The sequence below is a fragment of the Megascapheus bottae genome, chromosome 18 (assembly GCF_031878675.1).
Source record: "Megascapheus bottae isolate mThoBot1 chromosome 18, mThoBot2.hap1, whole genome shotgun sequence".
Taxonomy (NCBI): Eukaryota; Metazoa; Chordata; class Mammalia; order Rodentia; family Geomyidae; genus Megascapheus; species Megascapheus bottae.
Window position 1 is genome coordinate 28,996,631 of NC_143526.1, and position 14,322 is coordinate 29,010,952.

At 45.1% G+C, this 14,322-nt stretch overlaps 1 protein-coding gene across 1 annotated transcript in view; it reads left to right on the forward strand.

Annotated features, from left to right (window-relative positions):
* Positions 1–4,011: 4,011 nt before the first annotated feature.
* Positions 4,012–14,322, forward strand: part of Ttll9 (tubulin tyrosine ligase like 9) — a 38,259-nt gene continuing 27,948 nt past the window's right edge. The window contains exons 1-3 of the mRNA XM_090352146.1: positions 4,012–4,099; positions 4,428–4,577; positions 12,693–12,736. Of these exons, the coding sequence (XP_090208272.1) occupies positions 4,085–4,099; positions 4,428–4,577; positions 12,693–12,736 (209 nt within the window). The 5' untranslated portion in view covers positions 4,012–4,084. The remainder of the gene's footprint in view (positions 4,100–4,427; positions 4,578–12,692; positions 12,737–14,322) is intronic.

Below are 14,322 nucleotides of genomic sequence, written 5' to 3' on the forward strand. Positions count from 1 at the left end.
CCATTCACCCGGCAGTCCATCCTTCCAGCCACACATCTATCCATCAGTCTTCTCCACCCACCCACTCACCTGTCCATACAGCCATCCACCCACCCTCCCATCCATTCATCCATCACCCACCATCCACCTGCCCACCCGTCCATCCCTCCCTCCATCAATCCACTCTAGCCCACTTATAATGGTGGTGCCAGCCTCAGTCGCTATTAGTGGATCCCAGAAGTCAGTAAATACGAGGAGCTATGTAAGAAGGTTCCAGTCACTGAATCTAGGGTTAGGGAACTAACTGCAGCAGGATGTTCTCAGAGAAAGATAAAAGTGAAATACTCGTTCACCCTTGACCTGCTAAGTGATGCTGGGAACACTCCCATGAGATCCCAGCAGACCCTATCTGTCTCAGGATGCAGAGAAGAGCGAGCCCTTCCCCATCGGTGAACAGACTTGAGAAACAATTGAGACCAGACACCTCCGATGGTGCTGAATCAAAGCGGCAGACACAGCTTTCTCTCGTCATCAATTCCACTCCTCCATTTATAGTAGCAAGTGAATGCAGGGGAGGTGAATACAGCCAGGACAGAGCCACCATGGAGTCCATTTAAAGGCAGGAACTAGAGTAAACCCCCTTTCTTCTGTACCTGATTCTCATTTAAAAAAAGAAGGCATTCAGCAAATACTTTGTGTACCTACTCTGGGGTAAGTAGTAGGGTCTTAGCCGTAGATAGGAGGACTCTTCCCTTCATCGGCTCACTACCAAGAGTGCCAGCCAGCCACTTCTGCGATTTAAACTTAACTCCGTGTGTTGACGGAGGGTACTAGAGCTTGAACTCAGAGCTGAGTTCAAGCTTTTTTTTGCTCAAGGCTGATGCTCTGCCACATAAACCACAGCCCCATTTCTGGCTTTTTAGTGGTTAATTGGAGATAAGAGTCTCAGGAACTTTCCTGCCAGGCTGGCTTCAAACTATGATGCTCAGATCTTGGCCACCTGAATAACTAGTATTATAGGCATGAGCACCAGTTTAAGTCCCTGACTTGGGTTCTTTGGAAGGGTCAATGAGGAGACTATGCAGCCCTACGGTGAGAGATGAGGGAGCCCCAGAACAGAGTGCACTAAAGAAAGTGGAAAGAGGGGAGACACTCAACATGGGGAAGGGAAGGAAAGGAAGAATTCCAGGATGACTCCTAGGTTCCCTGTCTTGAAGATCACAATTTATGTCACAGAAATGAAAGCAGAGTACTGACATTGACCTGAGTTTCCCAGAATACCCTGTGCCTGGATTAGCATAAAAATGCTGGTTGTAATAACTTGGCAAGCTTAGCTGCCAAATTCTGTTTTTGTTTTTGTGAAAATGCTTAACCTGCTCGAACACCTGTGTGTGGTCCCATCCTAAGGTGACATCATACGATGACGACCACCTGTGTAGTTATGAACATCTGCGTGTGGTGTTTACCCTTAAAAGCTCAGCCCCACTGAAGCTCCAGGCTGCTTTCTACCAGTCTGAAGGTGGCGAATAGCCTCTGCAATGCTATTAAATTGACTCCTAGCTGGTTTCACTGAGTGCTGGTGACTCTGTTGCTGCAGGGTTCAGGGCCCCCCCCAAAATGGCTGGAACATTACACTGGTAAGGGAGTCACAAGACTAGGTCCCCATCAAAGCTACTGGCCTGAGTAGCTTTGCCAGCCTAGCCAGGTAAGTGTCCCTGGGTCTGTTTCCTAATCCATAAGCAATTATAAGTCCTTGAAAACCCTACTCCATGATTAGGGGGAAGACAGCCAAGTCACGTTTCAGATTAAAAGTCTTGAAGGGAAAAAAAGATGTAGTTATCAGACTTAGCACATTTTAATAGCTATGAACTGTTAAGCATTTGAAAGTGTTACTACTTGCAATTGTGCAGAGCACAATTTTCCTTCAGTCATGAAGTGACTGTTTTACAAAAGCATTAACACAAAGATACTAAAAGGCTGGTGTCACCCTGTCATTCCCTTGCTTAAAAACCTTCACCATGGTGTCAGTGGAGAGACATCCTTCTCTGGATGGAATTAAAATTGCTAATCACCTGACCTTGCGATTTGAAAAAAATCACCCTGGATTATTTAAGTGGACTCCGTTGTAATCATGAGGGCCCTAGCCAGTAAAGATCCAGAAACTCTTAAGGACAAAAGCAGAGGATGAGGGCCAGCAGTTTGGCCTAGTGGTAGAGTGCTTGCCTAGCATGCACAAAGACCGGGGTTCGATTCCTTGGAACCACATACTTAGAAAAAGCCAGAAGTGGGGCTGAGGCTCAAGTGGTAAAGCTCTAGCCTTGAGAAAGTCCAAGGACAGTGCTCAGGCTCTGAGCTCAAGCCCAGGACTGGCAAAAAAAAAAAAAAAAAAAAAAAAAAAAAGCAGAGGATGAGCAATGTGTTTCTGGATTGAAATGGAATGGGCACAGGAGACAAAGGTACCTTTCTACCTCCAAACTGCTTTTCTTCATTTGTTCATTTTTATTTTATGCTAATATTGTGCTTTAACTCAAGGCTTAGCTTTTTGACTCAAAGGTAGTGTTATACCTCCTCTTGTGCTATACCTCTACTTCGAGTTTTTTGCTGGTTAAATCGAGATAAGAGTATTTCAGATTTGTCTGACCAGGCTGGCTTTGTACTGAGATACTTAGATTTCAGGATTAGCTGGTATCTCAGGCATAAGCTACCAGCACCTGTGATGGATTGTATTTTATTATTTTATTAATTTATTTACTGCCAGTCCTGGGCTTGGGCTCAGGGCCTGAGCACCATTCTTGGACTTTCTCAAGACTAGCACTCTACCACTTGAGCCTCAGCACCACTTCCAACTTTTTTCCTATGTATGTGGTACCAAGGAATCGAACCCAGGTCTTCGTGAATTCTAGGCAAGCACTCTACCACTAGGCCAAACTCCCGACCCCTATATTTAATTTTTTTTGTGCCAGGCTTGAACTCAAGGCCTGAGCCCCATTTCTGAGTTTTTGTTTTTTTTCTGAAGGCAATACTCTACCACTTGAGTCATAACTCCATTTCTAGCTATTTTAGTGGCTAATTGGAGATAATCTCATGGGCTTTCCTGCCCCCAGCTGTCTTTGAACTGCAATCAGTCCTCTGATGTCTGCCTCCTGAGCAGGTGGGATTATAGGTGTGAGCCATCAGTACAAGCTTGGATTGTATTTTGAATCAAGATGATAAAGTGTGTTGTGTGCACATGCAAGGTGGCCCATGCCTGTCATCCCAAATACTACAGATCTAGAGGGTTTTGGTTCAAGTCCTGCCCAAGCAAAAATGATACAGCCATCTCAACTAACAAACTGGTGATATGTGTCCATCATCCCAGTTACAAGGGAGGCATAGATAGGAGGATTAGAGTCTAAGGTAGGCCCTGCAAAAGCTCCAGATCCTATCTAAAAAATATCCAAGAAAAGGGATAGAATGTAGCTTAAGTGATCAAGAACCTGCTTAACAAGCTCAAGAGCCTGAGTTAAAGCCCCAATACAACAAAACAAAACATGGTTAATAGTGTTTCTATCCTAGTCAATACGACAGAGGAGAGTTTTTTCTCTTTCTTTTCAGGTCTCACGATGCACCCTAGACTGACCTCCAATTTGTTTTCCTGTCTCAGTCTCTCGGACGCTGGGATTCCACCCATATACTCTCACCGGGAAAGAGCACAGGCACTAGTGACTGGCCGTGTTAGCAAACGACCAGGTGACTTGAATAAGTAAATCATGTTATTTCATTCGCTGAAGGTGACAGGCAGTCTTTTTTAGATGCAAAGCTTAGACCTGAGGGCGGCACTGGACAGTAATTAACGCAGTAGGCAGTCAGCCACTTGTCGGGTGTACTCCAGGGCCACAGAAAAGTGGGGCTGGGTGCTGACCGAGTCCCGGACCGGACTGCCAGAACGCCCATGCGCATTCAGGGGCTCGAGTGGGCGGGGCCTGCCTGCTCCGCCGAGAGGCGTGGCTGGGATTATCCAATCAGAGTGACAAACCCGGGCGCCCCTCCGTCGCCCCGGCAACGAGACTCACCCGCTTGCCCTCGGCGCGTCGGCGGTTTGGATCGGGCCTTGGGGAACAGTGTCATGTCACGACCGAAGGTAGGAGTGGAAGCACTCCAGATGCTTTTGTGGTCCGTAGAGAATGGGAGGGGAGCCTCAGGAGACATTCAGAGCTGGTGAGGGAAGCATCTCGTGGATGGTTTCGGGCTGCGAGGGGTGGGGTAGACGAGTGCGGAAGAAAGACTACAAGTCCCGGCATGCTGCGCGCACCACTCGAGCCAATGCGCCTGCCCCTCGAGCCTAGCCTACTGGCGGGAAAGTAGTCTAGCCGTCCAGAGCCCGCCGCCCGCCTGCTCAGTCATCCATGTGTCTGTGCACCCATCTGCACAACCTCATTAGTGCCTGTCCACGCTCTTTGCTGGTCTAGCCCCTGTCCTCTAGACACATAAGAGGCGAAGAAGAAAAACAAATGGATTACTCTAGAACCCAGCACTCCCAGCAACCTGCTTATGTAGGCGTCCAGCCCCCCCAGAACTGTGCCTCCGTTTCTTCAATTCCGTCTTGCCAACGGACCAAGGTGAGGTTTAGTGAAGCTTGCCTTGAAACATAGAAACCGACTCTTCACTTGGGGCCCTTGACTTCAACCACAGAAGAAGAATTTCTGGAGGAGTCACGGTGGTCAGGAGACTTGACAGAGCTTGATTGAATTGGGAAACCAGCAAGCCAGCCGATTAACAAGACACAAAAGGGCAGGGACAGGCTAACCGAGTGGAGTGTGGGTGCTCTGTGGCGAGACACACACCACTCTGTCAGCTGTTGGGGTATTCGGAGGGTAAAGGCAGGGGCTTTGGCGTCAATATTGTGCAAATACAATGTTATGTCTTTGCTCTAATTACACCTGGCGTTACTCTTGAGTTTCCAGGTAAGAATACATCCTGCCATAAAAACAAACTTATTCTTGAGAGCTGGGAGTCTGGCCAGAGTGCTTGCCTAGCATGCATGAAGACCCAGGTTCGATTCCTCGGTACCACATACATAGAAAAAAGCCGGAAGTGGTGCTGAGGCTCAAGTGGTAGAGCTCTAGTCTTGATAAAAGTCCAAGGACAGTGCTCAGGCCCTGAGCCTAAGCCCCGGACTGGCAAAACAAACAAACAAACAAACAAACAAAAAACACTTATTCTTAAGACTAGGAGGGCACCCTGTTACCTGCTTTTGGGGCAGGTAGCTTAAGTTTTCTCAGGAAGGCATACAGTCTGTCATCTGTTCATCTGGGTGAGAAATGTATCCCTCAGGAGGAAATGCATCCTGTTTTCTCTCTTTGAAGCAAGATAGCACTTCCATGTTTCTAAACAACATATTTCTGAGTTGCTGTTGTCAGGCCTCAGAGTACTTAAGTTATCCTGCTTCATCTCCCCTAAAATGACTTTTGTTCCCTTAATCTTAAGAGAAGTACATGGAGGAATATCTCCTATATTTGCTGTTAGCTGAAGGTACCTCATTCTTCCTAGTCTATCCTGCTTCACAAAACAACAGCTGGAGGAGTGGCCCAAGTATGAGGCCCTGATTTCAAGCCCCAGTACTGAGAAAACAAACAAAACCCAAGTTTATCTGCTTTCAGAGTGCTTTGTATGTCCCCTGTTTACAAGGATACATTGTTCCTGTGGATGTTTGTTTCATGTCTGTATTCCCTGCCAGATTCTAGAACCTATTTTCCAATTCCTATATTCCTAGTGCCCAATTTAGAGCTAACTTACAGCTGATAACTTTTCAATTACTCCTGTAGAACTCGCCATGTAGTTGCTCAACCAAAAAACAAAAAAAATGGAGCTCCAGCTGTGCAGTGGCTCACACCTGTAATCCTAGCTACCCAGGAAGCTGAGATCTGAGGATCAAGGTTCAAAGCCAGCCTGGGCACTTGAGGACCTGAGACTCTTATCTCCAATTAACCTCTAGAAAATGGGAAGTGTGGCTTGGCTCAAGAGTAGGGTGGTAGCGCTGAAGAGCGCACAGACAATACCTAGGCCCAGCGGTAAGGCGGTAGCCTTGAGCTAAAGAGCTCAGGGACAGCGGCCAGGCAAAGTTCAAGCCCCATGACCCACAACAAAAAAAAAACAAAAAAAACTGGAGCTCTATTTTGACTGCCCCATTTCCCACATCCAGCAATACCTTCTCTTTTAATTCAATGAATGAATACTGAATTCATTCTTTCTACCTCAGCCACCTTGTGCTAATTATGTCCACTTCTCAATTTAAAAATAATGATCTTTAATCACACAGATCAAGATACATCCCAACTTCGTACATATGCATGTGCGCACGCGCATGCATGTGCGCACGCGCACACACACACACACACACACACACACACACACACACACGAGTGCATACCAATAATGAGGCTTGAAACCACGGCTTGGATGCTATTCCTTGAGCTTTTTTGCTCTACACTGGCATTCTACCACTTGAGCGACAAATCTGCCTCCAACTTTTTGGTGGTTAATTGGAGATAAGAGTCTCAGGGCTTTCCTGTCTGGGCTGGCTTTGAACCATGATTCAGATGAACCTCAGATTCAGTCACCCAGCAGCTGAGATTACAGACATGAGCAACTGGTGCCCAGTTCACATTTGACTTTTTAGAAATAATATTAGAAGGACAAATATATCTTCTGCATTAGCCCCTTCATATATCAACCCGACAGAAAGGAAACTGAGGGATGTAGCAGTAGAAACTTAGTAGTCTATCCTGTGAGTATCAATGTGGCTGCCTCATGTTGGATGAGAGGGAAAAAAAGCAGATTGGTTCTTTGTGGTATTACTGCTGGAATTTGGAAATTCTTTTAAGTCATGTAGGGAAATGGGAATTTGAAGATAGTAAGAGAGTATGCATGATACACTGTCTTCACAAGAATATGCCCAGAGAGGGTCGGAGGTCAGAATGCCCTGTGTTCTAGCCTTAAGTCTCCCTTTCTTAGGGTATGGTCTCTTTGGCCTCAGCTCTGAGGCATGCTGGGAACTATACAAGGTTGACAGATTGAATCAGGCAGAGAGGAAGCTAGGGATGAAGGAGCCAGGTAGGCAATGAAGTTGCCTCTGGTGGGTTGGTCTAAGGTCAGCCACCCTGTGGAAGGTCTAAGCATGGATGTCTCCACCTGATAGATAGTTCCATGGAGCTTGAAGCGAGGCCTGTGGCACACCATACCATCAGTCATGACGGAAGCTGACCCTGACCTGAGCAAGTACTCTTCCTGACTCAATACCAACTGTGCCATTCATGCCCTCTTCTTTTTGTACAAAGCAATATGAGAATCAAGTCATCTGAGTTGTCCCCCCACCACCACTCCAAAGACAATTTAAATGCACTATTTTAGTAGTCTGGGGAATTATTCATATCCCTAGAAATGCTTTTCTCATCAAGATGGTAATAGGACTTCTATTTTAGACAATATGGCAGATGAGATTTCTTGAAAATACTCCTGACACACATATTAAAATATAAGCAGAAATACAGAGTTGAGCTTATATATCTCTGTATGTACATGTATGTGGAACAGAGATCTCCAACACACATTTAAAAAAAAGAAAACAAAATGTCACTCCTAATTCCTCCTTTCTCTTGGGAGAAGTTTTCTCCTCCCACCATCAAGAGACTTTAGGAGTTGAAGAAGTGCTGTGAAGCCCACTGCACAGGACTTTTTTTTTTTTTGCCAGTCCTGGGCTTTAGCTCAGGGCCTGAGCACTGTTCTTGGGCTTTTCTCAAGGCTAGCACTCTGCCACTTGAGCCACAGCACCACTTCCAGCCTTTTACTATATACGTGGTGCCGAGGAATCAAACCTGGGTCTTCGTGCATGCTAGGCAGGCACTCTACCACTAGGCCAAACTCCCGGCCCTCTACTTGCTTTTTGATCCTTTAACGCATAGCATTCCATACTGTGGATTAACCCGGGACAGGGAGGACAACTAGAAGGCTAGGCACTCTTACCTGGGAGTGGAAAAAAAATTTTCTCCCTAGGAGCTTCTAGGTTTCTGATCACTTTGGGAGACCTGGTAGTATGTGGGTGTGTCTCCCTCCCCACTCTCCCACCCTGGGTAGGGCTCTAGAGCTCTGTACTCTTCTCATATGCCTGCCCAACTCAGCAATTCCTGCTGGCTGGCTGTTGTTTGTATACTTTGTAATCATATTTGGGATAAACCAGTAAATATTTAAAACACACACAAAAGCAAATTTCTCCTTAGAACTCTTCACCTTGGATGGGTCCTCAGGCTAGTCTAGGAATTGCTAACTAAGACATGAAAGTTTTAGTTCTTGGGGTCTCAAGCAGAAGCAAATATTAAACATCTCTGAAGAACGATGACTCTGACCTTTATAATGTTTGAGTTACATATAATAATTACATTCTAATTATACCTGTTTGTGATAAACCTTCAGAAAATTGGGGACTAGCAATAATAAATGTGCTCAGTTTGGTAGAGGACAAACCTTAGAACCTGCAGCTGGTTTCTGTTTTCTGGTATTGAGAACTGAACTCAGGGCCTTAGTGCCTTACCACTTGAGTCACACCACCATCCCTTGTTCTTTTTATTTTCCTTAAATATTTTATTTTTTGTGCTATTAGAATTTTTTTTGTAGTACTGAGGACTGAAGGCAGAATTTCCGTTGTAAGCTACATTCTCAACCATAAGCACTATTTTATACTTTAAAAGTTTAACATTATTTTTCTATGTGTATAAACACAGAACTATTTCTTGACTATATTTGGAGAAAAAAATAAAGGTAAAATTTTCAGAGGATGAGGTATTCCACATGTGAACAGAATGTACTGGTTTGTTTAAATCTGGTAAATCGTCACATTAACCAATAATTCTTGTTTCAAAATCTGCCAGCCAAGAGTTTGTTTAAAAAAATTAATGAATTGGGCCGGGAGTTTGGCCTAGTGGTAGAGTACTTGCCTAACATGCACAAAGACCTGGGTTCGATTCCTCGGTACCACATACATTGAAAAAAGCCGGAAGTGGTGCTGAGGCTCAAGTGGTAGAGCTCTAGCCTTGAGAAAGTCCAAGAACAGTGCTCAGGCCCTGAGCTCAAGCCCAGGACTGGCAAAAAAAAAAAAATTAATGAACTCTTCTGAACACTTTACAGCTCTAATTTAGGAAAATATTTGACATTAACCTATAAGCAGAAACCAAACAAGCAGTATATACCTTAGTCCTGCACCTTGTATTATAGAATACTATGAACATAAAATAGACTTAAAATAAGTCATTTGGTAAAACTGAAGTATTCATCAAGTAGAGAATGCTCCTCCTTGTTGTTGTTGTTGTTGTTGTTGTTGTTGTTGTTGTTCTTCTTCTTCTTCTTCTTCTTCTTCTTCTTTTTTTTTTTTTGCCAGTCCTGGGGCTTGAACTCAGGGCCTGAGTACTGGCTTGGGCTTTCTCACAGCTAATGCTTTATCACTTAAGCCACTTCTGGCTTTTTCTATGTATGTGGCTCCAAGTAATAGAACCCGGATCTTTGTTGCATGCTGCTAGGCAAGCACTCTACCACTAGGCCAAACTCCCAGCCATCCTTGGTTCTTGAAGTAAGGAGTGCTTCCTCCTAAAGTCGGGAGGTCTTCCTAAAGCTGAGAAGGTCACTTGTCAGCACTGAATTAGATGTTGGCCAGCCCAGTTAAGAAAAAAAGCAAAAAGAAATAATAGGCATCAATACTCAAAAGAAGGAAGCAAACCTGCCTTCACAGATGGCATAATTGTATACATAGAAACCCCAAAGAGGAGGTGGCTCACGCCTGTAATCCTACTCAGGAGGCTGAGATCTGAGGACTGCAGTTCAAAGCCAGCCTGGGCACTGCAAAGCAGAGAGACCCTTATCTCTAATTACTAGAAAATGGGAAGTGGGCTGTGGCTCAAGGGTAGGTCGGTAGACTTGAGCTGAAGAGCTCAGGGACAGTGCCCAAGCCCAGAGTTTAAGCCCCATTATTCACACACACAAAAAAGAAAAGAAACCCCAAAGAGGGCCGGGAATGTGGCCTAGTGGAAGAGTGCGTGCCTACCATGCACAAAGCCTTAGATTCAATTCCTTGGTACCATGTACACAGAAAAAACCAAAAGTGGTGCTGTGGCTCAAGTGGTAGAATACCAGCTTTGAGAATGCTCAAGGATAATGCCCAGGTCGTGAGTTCAAGCCCCAGGATTGACAAAAACAAAACAAATGAATAAAATCCCAAAGAATCTATAAACTACTAATCATTTAGCTAGATCATTAAATACTAGATCAATATACACAAAGTAGGCTTCTGTACTGTATTTGTTTCTAATAGCTGCTAAGCACCAGTTTAGTTGCTTAAGAACCAGAACCACACCATTCTTTTTTGTTGTTGTTTTTGCTATTCCTGGGGCTTGAACTCAGGACCTGAACACTGTCCTTGGGCTTTCTCAAGGCTAGAGTTCTATCACGTGAGCCTCAGCTCCACTTCCAGCTTTTTCTGTGTATGTGATACTGCGGTAATTGAACCCAAGTCTTCATGCATGCTAAGCAAGCACTCTACCACTGGGCCAAACTCCCAGCCCCAGAACCACACCATTCTTGAGAGTGGAAGTCTGCAATCAGAATGTGAAGAGGGCCGTGTTTCTTTGGAGGCTCTAGATGAGCACCTATGTTCTTTTAAGTTTGTGGAGTCTGCGGCTATTCCTTGGATCTTGTCTTTCTCTTGCTATGTCACCTTGACACTGATCCTTCTGCCTTCCTGATCCACATTTAGGGACCCTGGTGATTATGCCAGGTCCACCCAGATGATCTAGAGTTATCTACATTAAGGTCAATTGATTAGCAGCCTAATATGATCTTTCATTTCCCCTTTGCCTTGTAAGGTGGCATATTTATGAGTTCTAGGAGTTAAGACATTGACACATTTGGGGCATGCCATTATTCTGCCTATCACAAGTTACAATCCTCAGGTAATTAAAAATGAAATTAAAATACTACACACAACAGCATCATGCTATCAGATACCTATGGGTAAAATTAATTTACAATATGTCTATATTGAAAATGAAAAACTGTTAGAAAGGAAATTGAAGACATAGATTGATGGAGTAATGGACATTATGATATCACTTCTTCCTATGAACGATCCATAATCATCCCAGACTGAAATTCGGTGTAATTCAAATCAAAATCTCAGTGTGCCTTTTAGTAGAAATAGTCGAGTTGATTCTAAAATTTATATTGATAGGGTGAGGGATAGGAGCTCAATGACAGAACATGTGTAGAATGCACAGAATCCTGGGTTTAATGCCTCAGCACCAAAAATAGATGAACTAAATACAAAGGACTTGTAGTTGAAAAGACAACATTGAAAAAAAAAACACAGTTGCCACATTATGCTACCTGCTTTCAAGATTTACTAGAAAGCTACAGCAATTAAAATAATGTGACAGTGACATAAGGACAGCAACAAGCAAGTAAACAAAAGAAAATAGAGTCTAGCAATAAATCTAAACACACATGGTTGATTGAATTTTGACAAACATACCAGTGCAAGTCAGTGAGGAAATGAAAACTTTTGCAATCAAAGGCTCCGGAGTCAGTGCTGGTAGCTCACACCTGTAACCCTAACTACTCAGGGACTGAGATCTGAGGATTGGGGTTCAAAGCCAGCGTGGGCAGAAAGTCTGTGAGTCTCTTATCTCCAATTAACCACCAGAAAACTGGTGTGACTCAAAGTGGCAGAGAGCTAACCTTGAACAAAGAGCTCAAAGACAGTGTGTAGGCCCTGAGTTCAAGCCCCACTTCTGACCAAAAAAAAAAAAAAGGCTCTGGAGCAGCCTATGAAAAAATAGAATTGAAAGCAAGAAATAGAACTCATGTTTAAAAGATTAGAATGGCTTGACAAATTCTAGGTGACTTGAAGGGTCTTGCAAGAATGAAATAAAATTTCACTTCTTTTGTAGGGCTTATTTCCCTGGATTTTATTTTACTTTTATTTTTAGTCAATCCTGGAGCTTGAACTAAGGGTCTGAGCACTGTCCCTGTGTTTCTTGTTCTTTTCTTTTTTTTTGGTCAGTTGTGGGGCTTGAACTCTGGACCTGGGCACTGTCCCTGAGCTCTTCAGCGCAAGGCTACTGACCTACCCTTGAGCCATAGCCCCACTTCCCATTATCTAGTGATTAATTGGAGATAAGAGTCTCTCAGCTTTGTAGTGCCTGGGCTGGCTTTGAACCACAATCCTCAGATCTCAGCCTCCTGAGTAGCAGCTAGGATTATAGGCGTGAGCCATCATGCCCGGTTGTCCCTGAGTTTCTTTGGCTAAAGGCTAGTGTTGTACCACTTAAGCCACAGTGCCACTTCTGGCTTCTCCAGTTTATGTGGTATTGAGGAATTAAACCCAGGGCTTCATGCATACTAGGCAAGCACTCTACCACTAAGCCACATTCCCAGCCCTCCCTGGATTTTATAAAGCAGTATTCCCCCATCTCCCACCATGGGCACCTAGAATTGGTTTGCCTCTGGAGCAAGCCTACCATGAAGTGGGCCCTGAGTAACTGGGGAATGCTTTGGAAGGGCAGATAATTCTGCCCCAGTTTTCTGGGCTCATGATTAGTAAATAAGAACCTGGCCTTCACATGTCAGGACCTAGGCAAAAGGAAGGTGGGTATGCAAAGCTAATCATTTCCTTTTCTTTTTCCTCCTTGCAGAATCCAAACTACAAGAGCCATGGACTATCAAAGGGAAAAGAGCGGTGAGTGGTTCCACTCAGCCTATAAATACGCAACTATCTTCTTTCGCTCCCTGCATCCCTCTCGCTCCCTTCCTCCACTGCCTCTACCCCCCAATCTCTTTCTCTATTCTTTTTTTTTTTTGCCAGTCCTGGGCTTGAGCTCAGGGCCTGAGCACTGTCCTTGGACTTTCTCAAGGCTAGAGCTCTACCACTTGAGCCTCAGCACCACTTCCGGCTTTTTTCTATGTACGTGGTACCGAGGAATCGAACCCAGGTCTTCATGCATGCTAGGCAAGCACTTTAACCACTAGGCCAAACTCCCGGCCCCTCTTTCTCTATTCTTTACTTCAATAATTATAATGATAACAATGACACTGCTCTAATGGTAATTCCATGATAACAGAAGTAATAGTAATAATAAACATACATTGTGCACTTCCTATGTGTCAGGCCCTGGCTACTTGCTTTTTCTGTATCATCAACTTGAGCCTATACTACACCCTTTGAAATAGACTATTGATACTGTCCGTGGAGAAACTGAGGTTCAGTGAGGTGAAATGACTTACTGACGAAGATCCTCTGGGCAGCTGGTGGCAGAGCCTGTTGGCCTCTGGAGCCCACTATCTGACACTGCTTTCCTGCTCCTTCACCAACCCTGGAATGCCCTGATGATCCCAGTGTCTCCCAGGCCCAGCCCCCTGTCAGTCTGTATGCACAACAGCCTGACTACAGGACCTCTGAGTTTCCTCAAGAATCCATCTGCATCAGGCAGAGGTGAGCAGTGCACTTCCCTGAAGCAGTTTGGTGGGGGTTGGAATTCACATTGTGCACACCAGGGCCAATGTTTTATTGATCAAAATCGACCTGAATGAGAGCTAGGACCATAAGTTATGCTAGGGGCCTTATACTGGGTTCCTCTTCGGTGGCCTGTATTTGTCTCCTGATACTGTCTGTTGTGAACCAGGCCTGGAGGTAAGGATAGGTAAACAGGCTGATTTGGAGGGAGCTTCTAGTAAGCACGGAAGTAGGGGAGGAAGGAGGAGTGAGGGTTCCATCACTGACAGGTGATTGCTGAAGGGCGGACAGTTCCATCCCACTAGGGATTCCTAAGAGAGAGTGTAGCCCCCGCTTCCTCCCTGAACATCTGCCTCAGTAACTAGCTCTGAAGGATTCTTTCCTGGATCCCCTGGAGCCAAGTCCAACTGAGCAAGTCTGGGGCCCCCCCCGAGAGAGCCCTGGTAAGATAGCTACAGTGGCTGGCAGGGGCTGGCAGTGAGAGGCCCAGGATTGGCCTGCACAGAAATGGGAGCCCTGGGTGTGGTGGCTCACACCTGTAATCCTAGCTACTCAGGAGGCTGAGAGCTAGGATCAAGGTTCCAAACCAGCCCAGGCACTAAAGTCCGTGAGACTCTTCTCTCAAATTAACCACTAGAAATTTGGAAGTGGCACTGTGGCTCAAGGGGTAGTCTTGAGCTGAAAAGCTCAGGGACAGTGCCCAAGTCCACAGTTCAAGCCCCACAACCGACAAGAAAAAAGAAATGGGGGATGCCCAGGGGATGTGGGCAGACTGCCCCTCTCAATTATAAGTGCTCTAGGTTCTTTCCCAG